Source organism: Tetrao urogallus (assembly GCF_951394365.1).
Source record: "Tetrao urogallus genome assembly, chromosome: 10".
Classification (NCBI taxonomy): Eukaryota; Metazoa; Chordata; class Aves; order Galliformes; family Phasianidae; genus Tetrao; species Tetrao urogallus.
The window spans coordinates 934,913-961,861 of NC_136823.1; the positions used below are offsets into that span (position 1 = coordinate 934,913).

The 26,949-nt window shown below is 47.7% G+C and overlaps 1 protein-coding gene across 1 annotated transcript in view; it reads right to left on the minus strand.

The window, feature by feature from the left end:
* The window catches only part of MAPKAPK3 (MAPK activated protein kinase 3), a gene marked incomplete at both ends in the record, with an annotated part of 40,136 nt that extends 17,470 nt beyond the window's left edge, over positions 1-22,666 (minus strand). The window contains one exon of the mRNA XM_079540502.1: positions 22,442-22,666. Within this exon, the coding sequence (XP_079396628.1) occupies positions 22,442-22,666 (225 nt within the window). The remainder of the gene's footprint in view (positions 1-22,441) is intronic.
* Positions 22,667-26,949: the final 4,283 nt, after the last annotated feature.

Genomic DNA, 26,949 nt, shown 5'->3' on the forward strand with positions numbered 1-26,949 from the left:
TCCATAGGAAAAGGATAAAACCAGAGTAGCACAAGGTCATCACCAAACCTTCCTCCTTTTATTTCAAATTCAGCTGAGGTTGTTAGAAATGGCATCTCCTTGGAACCTTTGCTGAACCTGTCTGTGCTGCAGCTGCCATCACCATCAGCGCTGAGCTCCACGGCTGGCCCCAGGGGTGGGCTGCTGCATGACACTGACAGCAGAGCCCAGCAGCACCAGCTGCACCACGTGTGCCTGCAGGACCTCTGCTTTTTGCTCGGCCTAGTGAGCATCAGAATTCATTTCCTGTGCCGAAAGATCCTGCTCTACCACCTCTCCCCTCTGATCTTCCAGGCCCAACTCAGCGATGGCAAAAGTCAGTGCAGGCCTTTGGGGCCTTGACAGCATGGAGAACGAAGAGGATGGAGGGCAGCTCACACGGTGCCAGTCGCTCTGAGCCCAGCCTCCCATTGGCACGGAAGGCTGAAAGTTCTTACACACGTATTTCAAGAGGAAGAGCAGAGTGTACAAGGCCAAAGGCACAGCTTAGCACAGACATGCTCCTTCACAAGAATCTGCATGCTGGACACGCTGAAGAACCGAGGTCTCTGAGTGCTGCCTCTCCCCATCCCCAGACAGCACGCACTGGGTGATGTTCTGCTACAAGACTCTCTTCTGCAGTGCATCAGCCAGGGCTCCCAAGCACCAGCTCTGGTGTGGTTTGGGATTTTATTTACAGCAGTAGCATCCAAACCACAACCAGGCACTTAGTAACACAACTCTGTGACCTGAGGTAAATAAATGAGACATACCACTATTAATTCTCTAATTACACATGCATCTAGGCATTCATTCTGCAAAGGTCAACTGTCTTTGTTCATAAATGTTAGTGGAGATGCAGCAAACAACTCGAATGGTGAAGCAGCTGGCCAGTTTACATTCCAGAAGTATCTTCTTGCACACACAAGGCAGGCACAAAACACGGCAACAGAACCACACTGATAAAGTTGTTTCTGTAGGAAAATGAGCAAAAAAAGGCCCATGAAGAAAATCAACTGTTCTGATAAATACTCCAATTACATCAGATTTGACTATTTGAACCACAGTCCCAAAAACAGGCTGTACATTCAATGCTATGAAGCACACAGAAGTTTCAATAGAAGTGTGCTATGCAAGAGACAACTTTGCATTTTAATATTGCACTTGCTCTGCAGAGTGCATGGAGACATCATTATTCTTAGTTACACTCAGCTGTGACGGCTACAAACCACCAACATGTGGCTTCTATATTATTCAATACTGCAACCTGAGCTAAAAAATGTCCCTCCTGAAAATTATGTCACTTTTTAATTACAGTTCTACCCTCATGCCCTCACCAAGAGCTTCACTTCCCTCCTGCCAGCAATCATGTCTGCAACCATCCCTAACACACATACATCAGTCATCTGTTGTTTTTACTTCCTAAAAGGGTATAAGATGATGCATATGAGAAAAACAATCTAAGCACACAACGTACTGAATAACCATTGCACTCTACTACCCACATTTTCCCTGAGAGTCAAGGAAAAGACGAAACGCTGTCAGTGTTATTTGTAGTGGTTCCTGCTCACGCAGTGCCAGCCACCACCAAAGCCACCTGCAAGCTGCTGCACAGTGGGACAGCAGCAGGGTTAGCAGGGCATACAGCTCTGTTGGAGCAGGATGTGGTAGAGGCACAGCCCAGGCAGAAAAGTGCTGCCATCTAGGTCTGATGCTTCCTTTCTTGGTCTTTCCACTAATAAATGGTATCAAAATTAACACAATTGATGATACTGAACAAGGCAGAAGCAAGAATTAGCAATGTGTTTAACCTCATTAACCTCAGATAACAGCAGCTCCAAGAGGAACGCCTAAATGCCCTCTTGGCTGACTTCGCCTCCCCTCCCACGAATTCAGAATGGCCACCCATGCATGCAAGGCCTGGCAGCATGCTGTGCAAGGACAGGTCTTTCGCACATAGCCCTGCTCTTCCTTTTCTTTTATTTATTTAACATCCTTTGACATTCCCTTTCTCCACACCCACACTTGGGCTTTCTCTCACATCACCTATCAGGCCAAGCAGCATCTCTCTTCTGTAACACCATTTGCCTCAAGTATTCCTCTTTCAACACAAGTCATTCTGTGATTCTGAGACAAATCGACCCAAGAACCCAGAAATAAACAAGGAGCTCTCAGGTCTGCCATCTTCCACTCCATAGATTCACCTACTTCTAAGCATTACCTTAAAGGGTCACACAGCTAAATCCCAGACATCAGTGGCAGTACTCATATCCCTCATGGATGAGGTGTCAAGGTTTTATTCAGTTCTCAGGAATCCAACTGGAGTGACCCAGGCAGATCAATACCAAATGCTTACTCCTGAAAGCCATCACCTGCAGGAACTTGACTTGTCTTCAGAAATAAAGCTCCAGAACCTTCAGCAAGGACATCAGTACGACCTCCCTGCTGCTACCGTTTGTTGCCATTTATGTTTTCATGCTCATGTTTGCTGCTGGCATTTTCAGGCAAAGATCTACATCTTTCTAAGTCTTAACACAGTGGTTGATGGCTTAGATGTGCATCAGGCAAGAAGATCCCTGGAACTGCTTATCATGCCAAGCAGAAATGCAACAGAATGCGTAGCTGAAAAGAAACAAAACCAAATCATCCAGCACAGGCTACAAATGCAAAGGAAGCCATTAGGAGAAAGAGAAAAGTAAATTTCTCTCCAAAGATTTCTCACACTTATTTTGTCTGAATCTATATTGTAATAAACCTGGGGGAGGGGGGATTCAACAGATGGGTTCAACATAAGCAAGCATTGGTGCAGTAAAGCTGTTCCTGATGTTGCAGTTCTGCACCCAGCCCTGCATGGGTCACTGGCTCCCTGCTTCCCCAGGCACACAGGTTCCCCAGGCTTCCCCGAGCTCCAGAGGGCAGTAAACATCTCTCATTTTTGCTGCCCATTTTATTTGTGCCTTTAGCCAACTTGCCTCCCTGTATTAGGATGTGTGACAGATGGGAGCAGAGGTCTCTGGCCCTAAGAATCCATGACCTACTTCTTTTTCAGATGTTACAGGAAAACTGCTCTACATTCCCTGCATTCAGACACCACAAAGATAGAACAGAACAGCCTAAATAGAGTGGGTTTGGGTTGTTTTTGTTTTTTTTTTTTTTTTTTTTTTTTTGTTTTTCCTTGTTTTTCCCCAAATTCAAGGGCATTTCCTTCATATTTCAGAACAGATTTCTTCTCGACTCCTGGGTTGTGCTGGCTGCTTCATGCCACATGCACAAGGCGTACGAGACTATGCATGCAAAAGGCAGATCCCAACAATATTTGGGCATCTGTGGTTTCGATACCTCAGCTAAAATGGCATCAACACAGGGGTCTGAAAAACTGAGATTTGGCAAAAACCATCACTGAACAAAAAGCAACCCAAGAATTTCCACTCATCATTTTTCTGAGCTGGAAGATGCATCCCTTTCCTCCTCCTAAAGCATCACCTGCAGCATACCTGCTCAGGGCATGCTGCAGTGCTGGCTCATTTCCACAAGCTGGTGTGCCTGAAAGAAAGAAGTCTGGGCTTCAGAAAGGGCTGGAGAGGCAGGGAGAAAGCTGGGACAATGGAGAGAAGGGACTCGGCAGGTCTTTCTGGCCTAAAGTCACCTGCTCAATTCTAAGAAACATCAGTATATGGAAGCAGCCACTGCAGAAAAGCACAAACAGCTTTTGACTTATTGAGAATCAGGAAAACACGTCCGGACCAAGGCTGTGCTAGCAGGAAGCAGGCTGCCTGGACCACCAGCAGGGCTGGCCAACACTTGGCTGGAGACAGCGGCACAGGGGAAGGCGCTTGACCAAGATGCTCTTCCCATCATGGAGACAGATGTCCTGGTGCAAACAGGAAGGGATGGGAAATTCACAGATTTTGGACATCATACAGCACTCCATGTTACACAGGTAACTCTGTAGGTTACCTGACATGTATGCAGGATTTTGTCCGAGACCTGTCAGGTGCTGCTAATCTCAATTTCCCTTTGTTAATCCTATCACCAAAAATGTTCGGGTGTTTATTCACATATGGCCACACAACACTTTCCAAACCATACCACTTGTAATACTTTAAGAAATCAACGCTTGGTTTGTCTTTGTCATCTGATGTGTCATGAGATGAACGGGTGGCATTATTCAAACCTTAACACACCAAACCCTTCAGCTCCCAAAGTCTCGGTTTCCCCCCAGCAGCTATTCCCATACTCTGATACTTTGAACATGGAGGAAGAGAGGCTTGTGCTGCCAGAGCTCATAATTATCCATCACTAGCTGCATCCCTGGCTGCAAAACCAGCACTATTTTTGTCAAAATTAAAAGTTCCCATGTGAAGATACACAACTCATTATTATAAATGCCTTCTTAAAGTCCTGGATAGAATCTCTGCTCCAAAGCCACCAAGAAACTCTGGATCCTTACAGCTCTCACAGTCATTACATGCACGTGAGGAGGATTGAGAGGAGTCTGAAGACAAGTTGTGTGAGCACTGGGAGCTGCACACCAGTACTTGCAGAGCTGCCGGAACGTGAGACAGCTGCACTTCATTTCCAAAACACACAAGCACCACCAGAAGATAACTACTGCCCATTTCCCAAAGGAATGCTATGTGAACACAGCTCCTGTGCAGCTCCCTTATCCCCAGGAGCTTTAGGTGGAAAGAGACCAAGAACCTGGGGCTTGGAAAATGGGAACAGAGCTCTGCCGTAACTGTGACAAGCTTACGGAGGCAATTTCTAATAAAGGATTTTCAGCCTCTGCAGCAGAACAAAAAATTCTCTTGACTTGTGAGAAAGATGGAATTAGGTTTGGCTGCAGAAACAGAGCTGAAGTCTGGATGTTTGCTCTCATTACTAAAGGCATGTTTTTCACTACCCCAATACAGAATACACCATGGAGCACCTCCTCTTCCTCCCACAAAAACCCTTATTGATGGGCTCAGTACTGTTAGAGAGATCCAGGCTCATTCAACATTACAAGACCAACTGGACATTATGAAGCATACAGGCTCTCATATCTGAACTAAGCACTTATTTATAGAAACTAAACCAAAAGTAAACATAACAAACAGCAGAGCCACGAATCCCCATTGTTTTGCGAAGCGTGGGGTGCTTTGTTCCCTGGTAGATTCGCCCACCCAGTTGTCTTACATACCTTGCAGAAACAATTGAAAGCAACAGGTATCCGTCAGAAGCCAAGGAGAGAAACAGAGCTAAATCCCAGGAGGCAGCAGTGCTCCCTTGCACTTGGGAGATGAACTTTGAGCTTCCATTCAGCAGAGATACTGCTCTATCTAAAGGGCTCTTGATTATAAATATTCTACAACATTGTAGATTCTTGCAGCACTGCTCAGCCCAGATTTCACTTAGGCCATGCAAAATATCATCTCTTCTGACTATGCAATCCTTCCGAAAAAACCCACAAAACCAAAACCAACCAACCTGCACACAGTTCATAGCTACATTCCTCTGCCCACCTTTGCCAACCCCCATGCTGTCAGCCTGCAAATAAAAACCACTGTCAGAGATTCCCTTGTGATCAGAACCTACTGCATTCAGCGCACATTTCACACTGCACCCACAGCTCAAACATCCTGTCTCTAAGTAGGTACTGGCGGGGTGCAGCCCTACCAATACATACATGATACAAAGCAGAGCCCATGGCCAGCCCTGCCCTGTGCCCCCCATGTCAAGCTGATGCTGCGCAGCCTGCACCACCTCTCCCACAACTCCCTAACATGGGCTCCTTTCGCTGCTCACAGCACATGAGCTCTGTGAGTTCCAAGATTTTTGCAGACCCATTAATATTCTTCCACATAGACAAGGTGTCAAAACCACGCCACTAAAAATTACAAGGGAACACGCAGCCTGTGTAGTTTATTTTTGCCCAGGATGACTTGCAGCATTTGTTGTAACCACCGCAGATGCCCAGCAGCACTGGTACCAAAGTGCAGGCAGCGCATAGCCTGGGGTTCCTGACACGATGCAGGAAATGAGGTAACCTCTGCAAAACAAAGTGAGGAAAAGGAACGAAAGCTGAATTCTCCACCTTGCACATTCCTCTTGTCACCAAGAGACTGGACACATGGACCCCCCTTCTCTCCCATGTCTGTCACAAACATCTTCTGGTACAAATCCTCTGTGGATGTCACTTTCCTTGTGCTTTATCACAGCATGGTGCTTTCAGCACAGATTGTTTGAGAAGCTCAAACACAGACAAGAGAGGCTGTAATAAATCGTGATAACATTAGTTCTGTACATACAGCATAACTCAGTAATTTCATTATTCTATTGTTTCTTTCCATTGCTTTCTCTCTGAACCATTTAACACTCCATCAATAAAAATGTAATAAATAAAACATGGCGGATAGACTAATGGTTCTTTTGCAGCTCGTTCTTGCTATCCACAGACCTCCGTGATACTTAAGAGCCAAATGCCACTTGACTTGTCATTTCAGATATTTTAACATTAATGAATTCTAGGATTAAGGCTGCTTGAGTAACCTGAATTGCTCCCTTTGCAGGTACGCATTAAGCGCAGTGCTATCTTGTGCTGCTCCTCCCCTCTCAGCTCCATCCAACCTGAACCCAACTGCAGTGTAGATGGGAGTGTAGAGCAATGGGGTCTGCTTGCTGCAGCCTCTCCCACCTCCTCTCCACTTCACATGGGAACTGGAAGGTACAAAAGAAGAGGCAGGAGCTTGTAAAGACTCATAGGTACCACAGTCTCATAGGTACCACAGTCTCATAGGTACCACAGCTGAATGCTACTCTCAAAACACCGACACTCTCTTCCTGATGTCCCTTTCTGATGTCCCATGCAACACTCAGGGAGCCAGCTGAGCCAAGCAGCAGTCCTGGTTTACCCTGTCAAAACACAAACAAAAACTCAACATTAAGTCTGACTGAAATAGTTCAAACAGAGGTCCTAGAAACCAGTGGGTACTTTCACTCCTAGAAGCACATCCAAGTCCTCTACTCCTCACACACAAAAGAGGAACAACATAAACTTATCTTAAAGCAATGTTGAAAATAGCATGGACCCAGGCATCGCACTGAAAGCACCACAGTACGCAGCCAGGAGGAAATGCAAAAACTGTTTTCAGAGTAGGTCTTGAATAAGCAGAAACAAAGTCGTGGCCACATACTGAACAAGGACAACAAAAGCAGCAATTGAAACCAGGCATCCAGTGATCCGGTCATTCTGCCTGTGCACTGAAACTGACATGGGGCAGAAAACACCAAGGGCAAGAGAGCAAAAGTACATGCAGCATGGATGCTGACATTATGCCTGGGTGCTCTGCTTCCCAACCCTAAACAGGCACTCTTGGAAAGAGTCTGAGTATGTATGAGAGACACTGACTGCCCAGTGGTTCAGGTTTGTTTGGTTTCCAGCAACAAACCAATCCTGACAAGACCAAACCCATTTGTGCATCCTCATACTGATAACCCCCCCCGATTTACTTGCAGGGCTAAAGCCCACCTACCTACTGCACAGACTCCTCCCACTTACACAAAGAGCAGCCAATGACAGTACACATACTATTAAAAACACAGGTAAACAAGGTGTACAACATTTTATACCAATGGTTTTCCAGCTACTTGATGACTAGAGAGCAACCAGGAGACTGGGAGATTCCAGGATGCAGTCCTCCCCAAGGGGTGAGGGACATGGCTCACTGAGGACAGGTGGGTGGGCTGATGGATGGACTAGCTGATCTTAATGGTTTGTTCCAACCTTAAAGAGTCTGTGATTTTTAAGTCAATATATGCAAATGATACAAATACAGTTGAAAACGTGATGGTTTGGTGACAATTGTATCTGTCCAGGAGAACTGCAGTTAAAGATGCAGTACTCTGTGTTGAAGCTGGACTTGATTATCCTTACAGGTCCATTCCAATTTGGGCTATTCCATGATTCACTGTGACATGAAGCTTTCCCCCTGCTGGACCCCATCTCTGCCTCCAATCTCTTATCTTAATCTCAAGGTGCCCTCCTACCAAATCTCATCACCCAAAGACCTCCTCAAAACCCCTGAAGCGGGCACTGGGGCCCTGTCAGCCAGCCCTACTCCTGCTGCCTCCAGTGAATTTCCTTTCCTATCCCCATTCTCCACCTGCAGCCTCTGCTTCTGTCCCTCTACTGGGGCTCCTTAGCCTTGATCCCTCTGCTCTGCACACATTTACTGCTCCCATCCCAGCACCCAGCCTATCCTGGAGCCAGCTGTTACTGTTAGAACACAACACATCTCCACAGACCATTAAAAATGTAGAACTCAGCTGAACTTGGAATGATTAAGGGTGACACTGCCCCATCCTAGAACGAAATTCAATTTTAGAATGAAATTGAACTCTCGATACACTTCAAATCCAAACAAATCACTAGACATTTAATTTGTATTTTATGCAGGTAAACTATTTTTTCCTTTTAGTCTTATCACTGGAAACAGTTGAACAATATCTAGCAAAACAAATCTTGCCCAGGAAACACCAACCTTCAGGTCTGGCCAAGTACCAAAATGAGAGCAGGCAAGCAGACCAAGGCCATGGCACCATTGTGCGTGCTGGGACCCTGTGGGCAGGTACATGTGCTGTCAGCCCACCTCTGCCTCTTTCCAGAGACACAGCAGCAGCCCCTGCTAGGACTGCTCCAACAACATCATCATCATTTTCCCCCCCAGTTCTATTTTTTCCCTTTTTTACACAGGATTTGTGACATTAGTCACAGTCTCGATGCCTTCACTGCGATAAACACTTTTCTTAAGATAGTTTGTGTGATCAAGGACAATGATCGTTGGCTATTTTTGCTCCGTTCTACAATTAACTCTGCTAGCGCCTGAGAAGCTGATGACATCAGAAGAGTAATCACTATTTTATCTGAGATGCCTTTTCCTGATGCTGTCTTCAAGCCGTATATATTTAGCTTCATCACTGCTCACCCTTGTGAGCATCCATCATCCAGAATGAACTCCTCTTGGAACAACTCATGGTGAATGTTTCCCCATTCCCCTCCATCCATGCTCTCTGTCGACGCTGAATTCCACAGGGTGCAGGTGGTACTTACATCCACACATGAAGAGGCTGCAACATGAGCATTATTCTGTAGTGAATCAGATGAGTCCTGATGCACTAGATATAGCTGAGGGTCTCCAAGTGCAGCTACATGGAAGGTTCTGACATGCTGCTGTGCTGCCACTAATTCATCCCGAAAGGAATAATCCCATACTTAAGTATTAGCCTGCATTGTCCTTGGTGTTTTGTTTCTGCCTATTCCTCCCACCTTACAGAGAGCTAAATGTTGTCACCTTCCTGCTGAGCTCAGGGCATCATACCCACTGCTCTCCTCTGTTATTATGTTGTCCCTTTTGTTTCTACTTGAGAATCATTTACAAAGGTAGAGGAATGGACATGACACAATCCCCAGCATCTTTTCTTTTATCATTTGCTATAACTTCTGTTCAAATTCATGCTCAGTTATTCTAGTGAGACTGGGTGCAGTCTTCCAAGATAGAAAAGCACTGTTCAAGATTTAAATGGTTAACAAAAAGAATCTCTAGGTCTGTTGTCACCTGTCCAATTCAATGATTAAAACTAGGCAGAATTCGTCTTTCACCATTATATCACACAATTTTATGGTACTATGCTGCTTCCCAAGAACAAGGTGTAATTTTCTATCACTCAGATTTTGGTTGATAATAATTAATATCAATAACTTCAATTCATTTTTCTGACTGCTCACCTCCTTAAACAGAGCAAAAAGTCACTACGGTCCATGGTGGCACTGAGGGACAAGGCTGGTGGACGTGGTGGCAATGGGTTGATGATTAGACTATGTGATCTCCGCAGTCTTTTTCAACCTCGATGGTTTTATGATCAGAATGTTCTGCTGAGTCAAAGCCTTGTGCATCCAATTTCTTCTGCTTACACATACAGCAGATTTAAGAGAAATTATAAACTGGCTTAGATATACAGGAAAACGTAAATTGGAATCAGAACACCCAACTCAAGGGTCCAGTGTAACATTGCAGAAACCTGGGCTGCTGCGGGGTCACCAGAAGTGCAGAACAGTTGCACTGAAAGGCAGCAGCAGCACACCATCTATTTCGGGACTTTTCCCTATATCCAGGGTTTACATTGCACACACAGCCTGACCACCTCCTGGAAACAGCAATGCTGACAGGCTGATATTTTCACAGCCAGTGGGAAAACAAATATAAGGTCAAAACTGAATTCCTAGTTCAAGCCAAACTCTGCCAGATTTTCCAGGAAAAAGGCAGAAGGCATTTCTGAGTGACTTATCCAACGAGCTGGACTTTGTTGTACAAGTGTGCTTACTATCCAGCCTCCAGTGGGCTACGGTTCCCAGTAATTAATGCTTATTTGCTCCCTTTTTTATTATGAATATAAACGTTGGCTCTTTTACTTCAGAAAAGAGAAGACATGCAAACCTTACACCATAATTTACATATAACTAGTTTAAAAAAAAAAAAAAAAAAAAAAAAAAAAAAAAAAGAGAAACTTTGAAAACTGATTGGGGAACATATCAACAGTAGAGAGAGAAAAGAACAGAGCAGTAATACATTTCTGTAGAGCACTAATACACTTCTACCTGGCCTCAGAAAGTGTTCAATCGTAAATATTTATTTTCAAAGCATTTTCACTTTTTTTCTTCAATATACGTCTTACTAAGTGAAAAAAACATACTGAGCCTCCCCAGATTTAGCAGTCTGGAAAAAGATTAACAGTAAATTTAATCACAACTCACAAGTGGAGTTTCTATTTACTGACTGCTAAATGGATCCGAGAGAAGAAAAATGGAAAAACTGCAGAGATGTCTCACAGATTATTAAAAATTAGATGAAGGGAAAGTAATGAAATAGAAGTTTTGGGGTAGAAGGTAAAATTGACATTCACTGACATTTAGCAGTTAAAACGTAATCCTTCCAGAAAATGAACAGCACAATGTAGAGGCAGCAGAGGAGGGAATCAACCCTTGCTCTGACTACGCAAGAGAAAAAAAAAAGTTAATAAGGACGGCATAAACTGAATGAAAGAACAAAACCATGAATATTTGCAGGTGAAGTTCTTCCAGGCACACAGCAGGATGACAGAAGGCCCCCAGATACGAATTTTAGCCGGGATTTTGGCTAGACGTATTCCCTACAAAACAAGCAGTCAGTTACAAACCATTGCTGATGACACGTCATACTGAAGTAGAAAAGAGACTACTGCTCCTCATTTTGCAGTGGCAACAATTAGCGACCACTCCATTGTAACACAATGCACAGAATTTGTAAAGGATTCTATTCATTTATTCTATAAAGGAAAACACTTTATAAGTCAAACCATTTTTTAAAAGCAAAGCAAAAAATCCCTGTGTGTTTAGAAGAGTTCATAAATGCAAATAGAGAACACAAACTTCTTCATGACCTTTGATGCTTAGGATAGATGGGAAAGACAACAAGAAAACATGTTCAGCAGCAGCACAGGCATTTTTTCTAGCCTTTCCTTACAGGCCTGTCGCACAGCTCACATGACTCTGCTCACACTCCAAACTCAAACCATTCTCCTTCTCTAAAATTGCTCCCCCACGAAATACACTCCTTTGCTTGTAGGAGGCAGGCAAAAACCTGCAACAGGAGCAGCCCTACGCCTTTTAGCTCATACTGCTGAAATCAAGACAGTCAGAAACACCAACAACTAACTGGGAATATTTTGATCTAAACAAGAAAGAATTATTGCTGTGTTGGCCCAACGCTTATGAGAACTTTTTCCATGCTTCCCCTGAGACTTGGCTTTTGTGCAAAAATACAACACAGCAATCATTCACCCTCTCTCACACGTCCCCAACAATAATTCAGACAGCAGAGAGGTGGGAAAGACTCAGAATTAATTGCTCTTGTATGAAGTCTTTTATCAATAACATATCACAGTTTTCTCCTCCCCCTCCTGCAGCAAGAAGTTAGTTTCTATAGCTCTCGAGTTCAGTGCCCCATTTTACAATGGTAACAGGCATGCAGCCACAGCTCAAGTCAAGGCAGCCACACTCACCTGCCAAACAGAGGCATGCCTGCAACATGGGGCTCTGCAGTGTGACTGGAACCAGAAGTCACTCTCACCTCCCTCTGCCTTCTGGATGCCTTCAATCACTGTATCTCAGTATCAGTAAAAACTCATTCTGGAGCTGGGAAACTGGAGGAAAATTCCACTGATACCAATCCACCAGAACTGAGACTGCTTCTAAATCAACTGCCCTTTCCCCACTCACCACTCTCACATATCAGTCTGCTTCCCTCTCCTTTGGTGCTGGAAATCCTAAGAAGTCACTTTGTTGGCTTCCGAAAAAAGAAAGACAAGTGGAAACCCACATGGCCAATCCTGACAGCCCTGGTAAAACACCCAGTTCCAGCAGACAGGGCACCAGAACCTGAACAAAATCCACAGATTCTGCCCTTTGTAAGAAAGGCTGCATCACAAACTCTAGCACAGAGCCAGATACTCGCTATGAAAGCAACAGAAACAAACAGCAAGAATACAACCAGCTCTCAAAACGGGTTGCAGTTCTTTCCTAAATGCAGCTACAAAGTTTAGCCTTTAAAACCCATTAATAGGAATCCAAAAATTGAATTAAAATCATATCAGCACTTGAATACACGATTTCATTTGCATATTTGAGCCAGCTTAAAGCATTAACTTTCCTTTTCTTTGAAGTTTCAGCTTCTGGTTAAATGGAATGAACTGTCAGCAGCTGCTTTTCACTGCAATTTCTATTAACACAGTAAATAAGCAGTAGAAAAGTCTGAAAAAAGTTCCAGCAGCATTAGACTGTTTGCATTTCCACAGGCCAAGCCCAAGAGAAGTGTTCTCCAGCCCTCACAAGAGGAAAAAAAAAGATTGGAACATGAATAGGCACTGTGAAAAACCTCTTGCACTTTACATTTACACCCTAGTTTAGACAAGAACAACTTGTCCAGGAAGACACACCTTACATGAAACTCTTATGCAAGTGAAAGGCTCTGCTAAGGGCTAAGAGCAAGGCTCCACCTCCCTGTGCTTGGTCTGGAGGATTCCATACACCTACTGCAGCAACACATGGCAAGCAGTGAAATGCCTTCTGGACAAGGAAGCTGCATAGAATCACAGCACAGTTAGGTTGGAAGGGACCTCCCAGCCCCATCTCAGACATGGTCTGCCTCCCCCCAACTGAGGCTGCCCAGGGCCCCTGCATGGCCTGGGCACCTCCAGGGATGGCACCCACAGCTCCAGGCAGCACTGCCAGCACCTCAACGCTCTCTGAGTGAAGAATTTCTACCTAATATCTCCCATCTTTTAGTATAAACCACTCCCCCTTCTCTTAGTGGAAAAAGGCCACTCTCTCAACTCTTTATAAGCTCCCTTCAAGTACTGAAAGGCTGCAGAGAGGTCTTCCTGGAGCTTTCTCTTCTCCATGCTGAACACCCCCAGCTCCCTCAGCCTGTCCATGCAGGAGAGGTGCTCCAGCCCACTGAGCATCCTCACAACACAATTTTTCAGGTGCAGTAGGAATGACTGCATCTAAGGGGTGGGTGCCTCAGAAAACCCCAAACTGGAGCAGGCCTTCATTTGGCTTCCCATGGCTGGGCAAAGCAGAAGGGCAAGCAGAAGGGCAGGAAGCTCTCAGGCACAGAGCGGCCATCAGTCCCTTGGACTGGAAGTGGGGAGCAGAGCTGACCACAAAGCCTCCGCTCCGTGCGGCCACAAAGGGGACGTTGTGCTGCGGCACGGCAGCAGCAGGGCCCTCTGCCTGGAGCAGGGACATCCCTGGTGGCAGCAGCCCTGTTACTGTGGCAACCAGGCTGCTCATCACAAAGCCACATTGAGGAGAAGCCACTTAGGGGGACGGAATCAGGCCCTGAGAGAAATCCGTCCTTAACAACAAGACGCTTGATTTTTCACCAAGCACCCCAAGGAGGGATGGTATTTCTCACAGTTGGAACCAGCAGCAAGGAGGATGCTGGCAGTGCCGAGCGCCAGGCCTCAGTACACTGTGCATGGGCTGGATGGAAGGGCTCCATCCCCAAAACACAGGGCTGGTTTGGTCCCAAGGCCTCAGGGAGACTGAGCTGCTCTCCTCTGAAAACAAAACCAAGCCCAATCCAGTTCCCAGCAGAGTAGAAACCAGCCGCAGTTACAAATCCCTGCACCCTGCTGACTCACACCTTGGCAAACTGCTCTCCCTGGCCAAAATTTCACCACGCAGAAAGCTCCATGCACAAACAGCACGAGTCACCCCTGCCCTGACACTTCCGGTTTACCTATTTGAGAAAAGCTGTTAAAAAAAAAAAAAAAACAAACAAAAAACACAACAACAAGAAAAAAAAAAAACAAACCCAAACCCCCCAAAAAAGGACAAACAAAAGGGTTTTTCAGAGCTCTCCCTTAGCACAGCCCACAGATCTGCCCTCAGCCCTGAGGCTGTCAAACATAGCAGCAGCCTCGAGAGAAAACCACCCTGGGAAAAGGCCCGTGGAGAAGAGCCAGAGCTGGAACAGCAAGATTTAAGGCCTGTGAACGGTGCGACTTGAATGAGATTGGCTCCTCAGCCCGAGCGTCTGAAACCACTCAGCAAAGACGGCACGCTCGGGATGGCTTGTTTCATTGCTTTTTTTAAGCAATTTGGCAAACCAATGCTTCTGGGAAGAAATTTAATTTTACATGATTTTATTATTTGCTTTTCCTCTTAAAACAGGTCAGGAAAGCTTCAGACCAAAACGTCACACACTGCAAGGACTCAGTAGCAAGGAGGCCACGCATGATTTATATGCAGAGCAAGACTTCTCTCCCCCGTCGCCCGCAAGGCATTAAAAAGCTGGAGCATTGCAGCTTAATCTCATTTAGGGAGCTTTGAATCATCTTAAATACTTAGGAAGTTTGTGCAAAATACCACAATCCACACAATTTCTTGCGCCCCGATCCAGACAGCCCAGGCCGCCAGCTCTCACTGGCAGCAATGGGGAGTTCTCACGGTTTCTGAGTGAGTAACCACGTTGTTCCTTCCATGCTGCCATCCCCTTCCCATGCATGAGACCTTCTTGCAGTACATGATCCACAGAGCACATGGTTCAGACAATCCTGCTGCAGTGGATCTATTGGAATGTCACCCACAATCTTAAAATCCAGTGTTGTAAAAAGATACTTAACATGGAAAACTCATTAATGAGGAAACACGTGTATCATACAAGAAACAGGAACTTTTCCGGTGTCCAGCAAATAGTACTGCAAAGGCATTTGGGGATGCAACATTTTATATATGACTGTGAAATTAAATAATCCTTTTTTCCTTTCTAAATCACCATGTACAGTGAAGTGAGCACAGAACAGCCTTCACATCCAAAAAATTCCTTGAACAAGTGTCTCAGTTTCACACTGGCTCTTGTTCCCAATGACAATACATCTTTCTTCCCCATGCTGCCTGTGAGTTTAACACAGGATGAAGATATTCTTTTTTTCTGCTGAGACTTAGCTGACAGCAGGCTACCACAAGTAGCTCACTGTCAGACACGTCTGCTCTGACACAGGGTGTAGCACCTATGGAAAAAAACATACCAAGGGAAAAGATGTGTGTGAGCCATGACATTCAGGAGAGGTCTTAGTCCTTTCCAAATTGTAGAAGATACTGATGGTATTACCATAAGTCAATGAGGCTGAAACACACCTGACTGGTAGATGAACTTCACAATTCTTCCTAATAGTTCCCTTGCAATAAAGTTAATTTACAAAATCTCAGAATCACAGAATTGTAGGGGTTGGAAGGGACCTCCAGAGATCATTGAGTCCAACCCCCCTGCCAAAGTAGGTTCCCTACACCAGGTCGCACAGGCAGGCATCCAGGCGGGTCTTGAACATCTCCAGAGAAGGAGACTCCACCACCTCCCTGGGCAGCCTGTTCCAGTGCTCCGTCACCTCACTGCAAAGAAGTTCTTGTGCACATTTGTGCAGAACTTCCTATGCTGCAGTTTCCGGCCGTTTCCCCTTGTCCTGTCTCCACTCACCACTGAAAACAGTCTGGCCTCGCCATTCTGCCCCCCACACCTTAGATATTTATAGACCTGGATCAGGTCCCCTCTCAGTCGTCTTTTCTCAAGGCTGAACAGACCCAGCTCACTCAGCCTTTCCTCATAGCAGAGATGCTCCAGGCCCTTCACCATCTCTGTGGCCCTCCACTGGACTCTTTCCAAGAGATCCCCCTTTTTTTTGTACTGGGGAGCCCAGAACTGGACGCAGTGCTCCAGATGAGGCCTCACCAGGGCAGAGTAAAGGGGGAGGATGCCCTCCAGTTACACAAAATCCAGTTACCTGTAATGAGACCCCTAGCTGGCATGAATCAGCAAGGTTTTCTTTTAGTTAAGTGGAACAGGAGGATTTAGACTCTAAAGGGAAGAGACAAAAACAAAGAGGGGCACCAAGCCCAGCAACGAGTGCTGCCTGATCACCACATGCACACACTCTGCCTTTCAGCACTTTCTTCCGGGCAGAAATAAGGCACATACCTACGACGACTCAGATCTTTGGGGTGAAGGCAGGGAATGCACCTGGACCTGCCAGGACTTTGCTGCTACACAAGCTGGGGTGCAACTTGTGCCAGCTTGCTAGTCGATGGGAAGATAGCACTGCCTGTGCAAAGCGGTGCCAATGTCATTTGTTTCATGGGATGGTTTAATGGTTTTATAACATTTACCCTTCAGCTTGAACTCCATAGTAATGAACTGCTATTGAACCTGGGAGGAATTTACTACACAAGGTTTTAATTGTTTCAGACAGAACACATACATACATTTAAAAAAAAAAAAAAAAAAAAAAAAAGAGCATTTGCTGTTTTTCAAATAAGGAAGAAGAGCAGTCAAGAATGGAAGATTATCCTACTAAATTGATGATGACTACCTTTTCTAAAATCTCGAGTCCAGCTGGCCCTCTGGAAGGTGCCATTCTGGCCCCAAAGCTCAGAAAGACTCAGGCCTGAAAGGCTCAAGCCTTGGATGACTCACTGGTTTAAAAACAATTCTTGCAGCAGCACTGACCCACTTTTTAATCAACTGAATGTTATTTTAGGTATTTTATGCATGCTTACATAATGCCTACCAAGATTGGCACCAAAGGATAAGATTTGAGGCCCAGTCTCATGCTATCCATGTTTTAGGTACTCCTCCATACACTGGGGACTGCCATTCAACAGGAACTTTTCTGAACTCATATTCTACACCATATCTGTCTTTGATCTACCAACACATAGCTCCTGGAGTTTATTAGTCATACTCAGCTCTGTTACTGACGCTGAATTTACTGTAGCATGAGATAAACCAGTATAAATAGGCTGCAGAAAACATGGTAGGTAAGAGGGAACTACAGAAAATGTCACTTAGCATGCTAGCTTCCTCCTGAAATACACCATCACTCCTGCAAAGCAAGAGCTTCTGCACCCCACACAAAGCCTAACCAACAGTTGCACTTGGCTCTCCTGAATTCCCGTCACAGCTGTAGCTTAGTACAGCATTCCTTGTTCTAAAAAGAAGGATGTGGCATAATTTTCTCCTCTAAAAATGCAATCCATAGCATCCAAGATGCTTGTTAACATTTCCCATTCTAAAAATCAATCAGCCTAAAATAACTTCCACTTTCCCCATGTGCACTGCCTTCTCAATCTCTGCATTCTCTTCCTTTATCATCTTGTTTGAGGCAATGAGTGGGGTGTTTTAGAAGTACCAGTTATTACAGTAACTTGCAAAACAAATACTTTGTCTGTGAAGTCTCCTGTTAGTGAGCAACCCTGAGCTGACTTCAGGGGATGCAAGCTGAAAACAGATAATCCAGCAATTAACTTACATGATGCAGAGCTATTTAACTTAATCAGGAGCAGGAAAATTGAGTAAGAGGCAGAAACACAGCCCAAGACTAAATGAAATTAAGGTGATGCAGAACAGCTATAACCTTCCATAGCAATTCCATAGCAATGTCTTTAAAGCAGACACACACCCCTCTGTACAGCCCTGTGCGTGATAACGATCTCGTGCTAAATTTCTGTTACCAATTCTTGCCTGACTACAACATTATGCTGATACTCACGCAGATTGTAGCAGAGACTCCTACTCTATTATCATCATTTATATCATTCACTAAGAGTTCCTTGAAGCTTAAAGACAAAGAGCCTGTTCATTTCTGCGTTCGCTTTTTGTTTTGTTTAATGAGTGGGCTTCCCCTATTTGCCTTCAAATCAGCCAATCACACATGCTGTAGCTGGCACTCACCAGCACAGGCATTTTCCACGAGGCGGGTCACTGCTTCACTCGCTGCTGTTTGTCCTAGAGGATAAGAGCCATGAGCCAGCAGGTCTGCTCCTACACGCTGCGCCTTAGCCTGAAAGCCTCAAATGACTGCAAGGCCCTCACAGCGCCTGGTTCGAACGCTGTATTAGGAAACAGGCCCTTCTGCAACTGTAACTGTTATTCGTGAGAGTTCTGCTGAAACAATGTACTTTGTTTTCCTGAAGCCCCAAAGACCTTTGTTTTGCTGCTGTGTCCAGGCAGTCCTTCCTTTTCTTCCTCTGGAAGGCAGCAACATGTGTTTACTGAAGCTGAATAGCATGCCAACAACATACAACGTTTCACATCCTGAACCATCCACCAAACCCTGGAAAGGGCAGATGCAGAATGTGCCAATGCTCCAGCAGCAAAACAGTCTCCAGCTCTCCCTTCTTGACCCCGACTCTGTCAGAGCCCTCTCTACCACCTTTCTTTAAAATAAGGTAGGTCAGATGCGTTGAAATATTACTTTGACACTGCCTGGCGTGACTTTGTACAAATAAAGATAAAGAAGTGAGGGAACAGAATGAAGCACTGGATGTTCTTCATGGGAAGACAAGTGACAGGAGCTGCAGTGATGCAGGCAGGCAGCCCACCACTGGGGTCTCGGCCAAAGGGAGGAACAGCACAGAACTCTCAGGCTGGGGACAGCAGTAAAGCAGCAGAGGTTACACTGTGTAACCCCACAAGATAAAGTGAACGGAAAGGAGAAGGCTGGCAAAGGAAAGCTAGAAATAAAGGTGACTACATTTCATTTGGCTGCCATTTCTGGATCGGCGATGGAAAGAGACTTGATGTTTTCTAATTGCAAGGAAGAGACAAAAATGCAGCTGCCCTCTGGAAGGCCATTCCTGGTCCTGCAGACCCGCTTTGTTTATGCTCCTGCCCTTCCGAAGCACAGCGCGCTCTGTTTGGAAATAGCGCTGCTCAGCCAAAACATCCCTTTGCCTGTGACAGTAACCAGCTTAGGTTTTCTGCAGCAGGACAGCAATGTGTGTGGCATTTCCGTCTAACAGAACAAAGCTGACAACACATTTTAAAAACGCGTAGCAAATCTCAATGCCGAGCAGAGGAAGCTAATCCATGGAATACTGCAGGAACACAACCACAGCCCTGCAGGATCTCTGAGAGGCTGTCCTGAATTTTTCTGCATTAAAGTGATTACTGACATTCTAACTAGCTCTGATTATGGGCACAGATGAAAGCTGACAACAGGGAGCTCCCATTACAGCGTGTAAAGCTGGACTGACACATGGCTCTGGGAAGGAACATTTTTGCCTGTTTGAGCCCTTTCCTATCAAGTACCTCAGTTAAAATTCCTTCCATTGAGTAATTTCTATCCAGATCCCGGCTGCGCTGGCTTTGTTCCCATGTAAAAGAAAACCTGCAGGCAGAAAGCAGTGCCATCTGCCAAGTCAGAAGCTTCTTTAATGGACAAGCGTGGTGTGAAGGGGAACAGACTATCATGCTCTATCTCCAGCAGCAGGAGCTGCTGAACTATTTATCCACAAATACAGATACCAATGGAGACTGCACAAACAGCCTCCAGGGAATGTATGAAGAAAATCACCCAGTATGTTTTTTTCCCCCTCCTGCTCAACTTGCAGCCCAGTCTGTCCATTCTCTCCACCCAAGAGATCAGGCTGCAGCAACCTTCACTTCCCATTCCTGCAGCTGGATGTCAGCGCACCCATTGGCACAAGCAGTGGCAAGGCCGGAGCACCATGGCCCTGCCATCCCTACACACAAACACACACAAAAGTTGCCTCTGAAAAGCCATTTTTCCAAGTTTTCTTTTTTAATTTAGTAAGTGTTCTGACCAGATGATGTGCTGTGAAGTCCTACCTGGTGCTGGGGAACGCTACAGCCCTGTCGAGGTTTCACAAAAAACAATGGGCAAACTTCTCTGAAAGCCTTCATCCAGGTCTACAAACAAGATTTTAGGTCCTTTCCAATTAACCAAGTGATTTCCAATTATCCAAGGAAAGTTTTATCCTTCCTTGTTGGGTAATCTTCTCATTAGACCATCTTTGGAGAGAATAACAGGTTCTCTATGGACTGCTGGCAGTATTACTTAATGGCATATTTAACTTTTTTTTCCAGCACTTAAGCTCACAACAGTGAGAAATACATACATGTACACGGTGAAATATTATCTGCCATTTAAATTCCCAGAGAACTCCTAAGGATCTTAATATTTCTGCCCATTTTGGAAGGAAAGCACACACATGGCACAGCTGGGAGCACGATGCTCACGTAACCATTTCAGCGCAGTATTGAACATCACTGACAAAGCCCCTGCTTGGCAATGGAAGTGTGTGCTGTGGCTTTCCATTTCTTTTAAAAGTTATGAAAACAAAACCACAACAATGGCCAACTCAGTCTGTGCTAAATGGAAGCCAGCATCAGAGGGCTTGGTACAGATTCCTCCTCTCTGCCCAGCACTGCAGCTTTGCTCCTCCTCTCCCCCTCCCCAGCTCTGAGCACCAAACTAAAGCACTGTACTGAATGGGAACGTATTTCCTCTGATTCCAGAGCTGTGGAATTGGCTGTGGAACACCCCTATTTCCATTGGATTGTGCTCCCAAATGGAAATTTCTATCTTAAAATACTTCCATAAAACCTCTGAATGGCGTAGACCAAATAGAAAATCCACTGAACTCTTTTAGAAGAGTAAAACAGCTTCTGTATTAACAGAAGGCATGCTATCCCTCATCACAGCACCCTGAGCATGGAAATCACGTTGAAAGCACCTCAATTTAACTCACTTGGTGCAGAATATTTAGGCAGGAGGAACCAAATGAGGAATCGCACCTCAGAGCCACAAACCCCAGTCAGGTGCAAAGCCCCAGCACTGCTCACTCTGTTTGCCAGAACTTCTAGTTTCCTCCACGATAAACTCCTGTGAGTCAGCTATGTGCAGAGAACACAGAAACAGCGATAAAGATAAATGAGAGCAATGGAAACACAGCCATTAATCAGCACGTTGTGACAAGTTTTTCTAGTTCATCTGTTCAAATTATTATTATTTTTTTAATAGACAAAGCCACCAGGTACTTCCAACCTCTGCCACAAGGACTGTGCCGCACAGCAGCTCTCAAGTGACTGAAGTAAGGCTATGCACAGCCCTTGGCTTCCAGCTGCCATCCTGCTGCTACCAGATGCAGATCAAGGCTTAAGAAATAGAAATGCACCCCAAAAACACCTTCACTAATCAGGCAAGCTCCAGCAAGAACTCAGCAACACTCCCACATCGTTCTCACAGCATTTGCTTCAGCTGTTTCCAGTCCTGTTGTACAGCACCAACCTGGTTTGCATTTGGGCCAGTTATTTTTTGTTGGGTTTTTAACCACATGCTCTAATATCATCAAGAAAACCTCGAGGTTACAGGCTAAAAGGCAAGTGAGCTTAATGTTCCCGAGTTAACGGTCTGTGTTCTTAACTGTGTTTATCACTACAAATCCTCATTTCCAGTTCACAGCTACTCGCCAGTGCTGGCATTACCTGTGCACGCCCAGGCAGTGCCCTTCAGGAAACAGATTGCAAAGATAAAGAGAACAGAGGAAAGGGGAAGCACCCCTTCCAACAAGAGGGATCCTTCCAAAGTCATGCACCTACAACAGCGAGCAGAGCCCTGCAAAAGGTCTTCAGAGGGAAGACAGCCTAAAGAGCAATGAGTAGCTAAACCCTTCCCAGTTTGGGCCTACTGAATTACAGAGACCCAAGGCAGCTTCCTTCCCCAGTGTTGCATAACACATCCATTCAGAATCCAGCACGCTTCCTCACAGCACACACCCAGATGTTCTCTTCCCTGCTTTATCTCTTAAATACAAACTAGGCTTTTGCCACTGGTAACGTTCTCCTCAGCACTCACGTGAAATATTCTGGGACAGACTCACGGGCAGGCTGCTATCCCGTAAGCACTGCGAGCATCTCCAGGCTGGGATCCCTCACCACGCAGCTCTCCTTGTGAAACGTCAACGGCAAAACAGGAGTGTAACAGAGAGTTAAGTGAATCGCAACCTCCAAAGCCCCAAGGTAAAAGGGAACAGCCCACATACCTTCAGAGCACACTTCTGCCCCGTCTCCTTGTGGAAGCACTCCAGTACTTTGCCGTTGATTCCTAACCCCAGCACCCGCTTGGACAGCTTGTAGTCATCCGTGACGGCATGTTTCTTTATCTCTAGCTTGACGTGGGCCGCTCCCCCGGGCACAGGCTTCACGCCGCTCCTGCTCTCCACGTGGCTCTCGGGCTGGGATTCCCGCTCTTCTCCATTGCCTTCCATAGCAGGCGGCAGCTCGCGGCCACCGCGACGCCCACCGGGCGACCCCGCGCTCCGTCCCAGTGCGCTCAGCCCGCTCACGTAGCGCTCGCCATCGAGTCCTGGACACAAACGGGGGTCAGCGCCCAACGCCGTGAGCGAGCCGCCCGCCGCGGGCCACCCGCAGCGGCGGAGAGGCGCTCGTGGAGCGCTCAGCCCCCGCCCCGCAGCTCCCAGCCCGCACCCAGAACTTTCTGCCCCGCCGCAGCACGCGCCCGTGCCGAAGCTCGGACCAAAGTCCTCGGCGGAGCCCCGCGCTCAGCGCAGACGGCCCCGCACCGATAACCCCCGGCGGCCTCCCCGCATCCAACGCCGTGACAGCAGCCCCCACCTGCGGCCCTCGGCGGGGCGAGGTTGGGGGAAAGGAGACGCGAGGGGCGCCGCGCCCCAGACCGGCTCTCGTCCCGCCCCGCGGGGTGACACGGCCCGGGGCCCGCCGGAGGACATTACCTGCCCGTGGCGGCGCGGCCCCGGCCGACGCTTCCCGGCGCGGCGTCCCGGAGGGCGGGCGCTGCCTGGGTCCGCCCCGGGCAGGTGCGCACCGCCCCCCGCGCCGAGGGGAGGCCCCGGCCCGAAGGGAGCACCGCGGGTGGGAGTCGGCTCGGCCCTGGGGGGACCGGGAGTCGGGCTGGGGGCTGTGCTTTGTGGAGGCGACCTGAGGCACTCGCGGGCGGCGGCGGTGCCCGGGGATGCCCCGGAGCGCTCCGCGGCTCGCGGGGGGCAGCGGCAGCTGATGAAGTACGAAGAAGGTGGGAAAAATACAAACAAACAAAAACAAACCAAAAATGAGGGGGAAGGGGGACGGAAGTAAGAGAAAGAAGCGGCGGGAGGCGCGGCTGCCGTGAAGGCCGCGGGTGGTGCCGCAGCGCGCCCGTGCGGCGGTGCCCGGAGGAGCGGCCGCGGCAGCGCACGGCGCGGGGCTCGTCGCGCTCCGGGGGCACTGACGGGGCCGGGCACGGCCGGCAGCGCCGCGTCCTCCGTGCACGGATGAGCCGTACGGGGCCGGCCGATAAGGGCCCCTGCTGACTTCACCCACCTGAAACTCTGACAAAGCCTTTTCAGCCCCGGCCCAGGGGCCTCGCTGCAAGAATGGCCACAGCTGAGGCAGAGCGAGCAAATACATTCCCTTCCTTCTTGTGGTCATTTTATAGCTGGGGTAGGTTGTCTGGGCACAAGATGTACCGCTGTGCTAGGGAGAAACATTACACCCCGGAATCATTATGATTGGCAAAGACCTCTAAGATCACCAAGCCCCACCATCCACCCACCCCCCCCCCACCTACCTACATCCCTCAGCGCCACATCCTCACAGTTCTGGAACACCTCCACAGATGCTGACTCCCCCAGATGTGCCAGAGCTCAACCACTCTTTTGCAGAAGCTCTTCCTCATATCCAATGGGGGCCTCCCCTGGCACAACTTGAGGCTGCCCCCTCTTGTCCCATCACTGTTAACTGGGAGAAGAGGCTGACCCCCACCTCACTAAAACCTCCATTCAGGGAGATGTCTGAAGTCTCCCCTGAGCCTCCTCTGGAGGGAAGGATCCCAGTTCCCCCTGCTGTACCTCCCAGGACTGGCAGTGCCAGGGACAACTTCCAATCAGAAGGAAAATATTATTTATTTATGGATGTTTGCTTTTTGAAGTTAAAAACAACCACAGTATTGTTACACACTAAGAGCCCACTGTGGCACTAAATTTTATCATCCTCACAAAAATCCCTAAAACTGCACATTAAATATTAATCCTGTTTTTTCCAAAAGTACCCAACAGCAATGGCACACTGTTACAATCAGAAAGATTAATGCCATGGAAGGACAACAGAGGAGTAGTAACAACAAAGGAAGTAGCGTGGATGGAATTTCAAAGAAGTAAAGATGCTCACCCACCTCCAAAGACCCAGGCTCACAGAAAAGACCACTAAGGAAAGATCTCCAACCACAGATCCTTCCCCAGGGCCTCAGCCCTTCAGTGAGGTATAAGAGAGGTGCAGGCTCCACCCCTTCCTATTACACTGCTGTGTAATGCTGTGAATGCTGTGCCTTCACCTGTGCTCCCAGGGCTGACCAGATCCTTTCCCAGGTGCCCAGTCCGTGGTTCAGGCCATGACTCAACAGTTACTCAACAGTTACACACACACCAACCAAACAAACAAACAAACCCACCCTTATTTTGAGAGGGAATTCAGTAGCTTGTCTGCCTTGCCCCACAGTAGGAGCAGAGTTTATAAGGGAAAATCCCAAACCAGGGATCGGTCTGGGACTTTCCCTGATCTTGAGGCCCCAATCTTGCACTGAGCAGTGGGGCAGCAGCCACCTCAGTGCTCCAGCCAGCACACAGCTGGAGTTGCTGCTCCTGGTATCACAGCTACTCACTCCAGACAGAGAGAGCTTTATGGCTCAAATACCACTGCTTTGGATGATTAAGGTTAATTTTGGCCATCTCATCAGGTATTTTATGCTGCCTTTTTCCTACACCGCAGCAATTCAGTGTCAGCAATATCAGGTGTCAAAGCCAGTTCAGACTGTGAAATATCTAATTTCTCAACAAAAATAAAGTGAAATGAAACATCTCAGTTTGCTGTCGGGTGGAGAGCTGGGAAATCTGGGGTCACCAAATCCCTGGGGACGGCGTGCTTTGGGAGAATGATACCTACCCGCATGCTGCAGTCATCTGCGTTTATCTCAGACAAAAGGGATTGGGCCGGGGTCGGTCCTCACACAGCAGTGTCTCGAGGAAATCAGTATTGACTGCAATAAAGAAAAGGCCACCAGCAACTGAAAATGCAGTGACATTCTTCTGAAACATTGCCTCCCCCGGCTGCATTGTACAGATGTCCCCGGGCAGAGGCTGCTCTGTCTGTCAGCCTGGAAGTGGGGACGGGACTGTGAGGCCGCAGCATCCTTTCTGCATTTCTAAGGAAATTCTTCAGAAAGTGCTGTGTCTGTGCCATGGCAGGAAGGGAAGCTCTGCAGGAAGCTCTGGTGATGCACAGCAGGAAATGAAAGCTGCTGTATGACCTCTAGGTTGGGCTGTGGTGTGTGCTGCACTCTGAAACGCGGCCCATGCACCTTTCCTTCAGTTCTGCTCTGCAGGTGTTTGCCTCAGACTCAACAAAGCAAAACAAAACAAACAGAAAAACATAAAAAGGAGGGAAAAGAGAGGAAGTCATAATAAGGTTTCTGTAAGTTACAAATCCTAGCCCTGAACCCACTGCTGTATCCAGGCCACCCGTATCCTACACCACACTGTGCCCTGATGCCTGGGGGTCCTCAGCACTCCATCCTCACAGCACTGCAGGGAGATGCAGTGGATCTGAGAGCTGCACTGAATGCCAGCAGCTGTGTTACAGGCACTCACTGGGGGTGTTTCAGGCCACAGGGCACTTGCAGAGGGACACCTGGGCACCACGTGGGCAGGTTGGATGGGGCCCTGGGCACCCTGCTCTAGTATTAGATCTGGAGGCTCGTGGTCCTGCCTGCAGCAGAGGGATTGGAACTTGATGATCCTTGGGGTCCCTTCCAACCCAGGCCATTCTATGATTCTACGATTCCCATTTCAGCAGAGAGAAGAAAAGCAAACTGTTTTTGTTTTTGCTTTTCCTTAGAAGTACCACAAATCAAAAGCATCATAAATCCTCTCATCTGTCACCAGGAGATGGTGCTTCATTTTCTTCTGCAGCAGAGCACAGTGAATTAATCTCTCACCGAAAGAGATCCCAGCGCGGGAGCAGAGGGGCGGCCGTCAGCCCCGGGGAGCCGCAGCCCAGCGGGCGGTGCTGCGGTACCGCAGAGCGCCCGGGGACGGCCGCGCAAAGCCGCCGCCCAACGTGGGGATACCGCGCTGCTCCGCAGCTCTGCCCCTCCGCCAGCAGCGCCGCCCGCGCCCGAAGGACGTCGCCAGGTGGAGCCCGATGCCGCCGATGGGACGCACGGACGCCGGTGCGGCCCCACGCGCAGACCGAAGGCTGGGAGCGCGGCGTGGTGCTGCAGCTCGGCACGAGGTTGTAGAAGGGGCCGCATTAGGTACGAGGGGACCCTCTCGCTCCCCGCAGCCCGTGCCGGCACCGCACGCGGAGGGACGGATGAGCGCGGCTCCGCGCCGGAGCGGGACGTTCAGTCTGCGGGAACCGCTCTGAGCCCGGCCCCGGCTCCGCTGCCCCCCGTGCCCGGCGGCCGCCCTGCGGCCCTTCGCCTCCGGTCAGCGGGGACGCCCGGGGCAGGAGGAGGATGGAGCCGACGTGTTGAAAA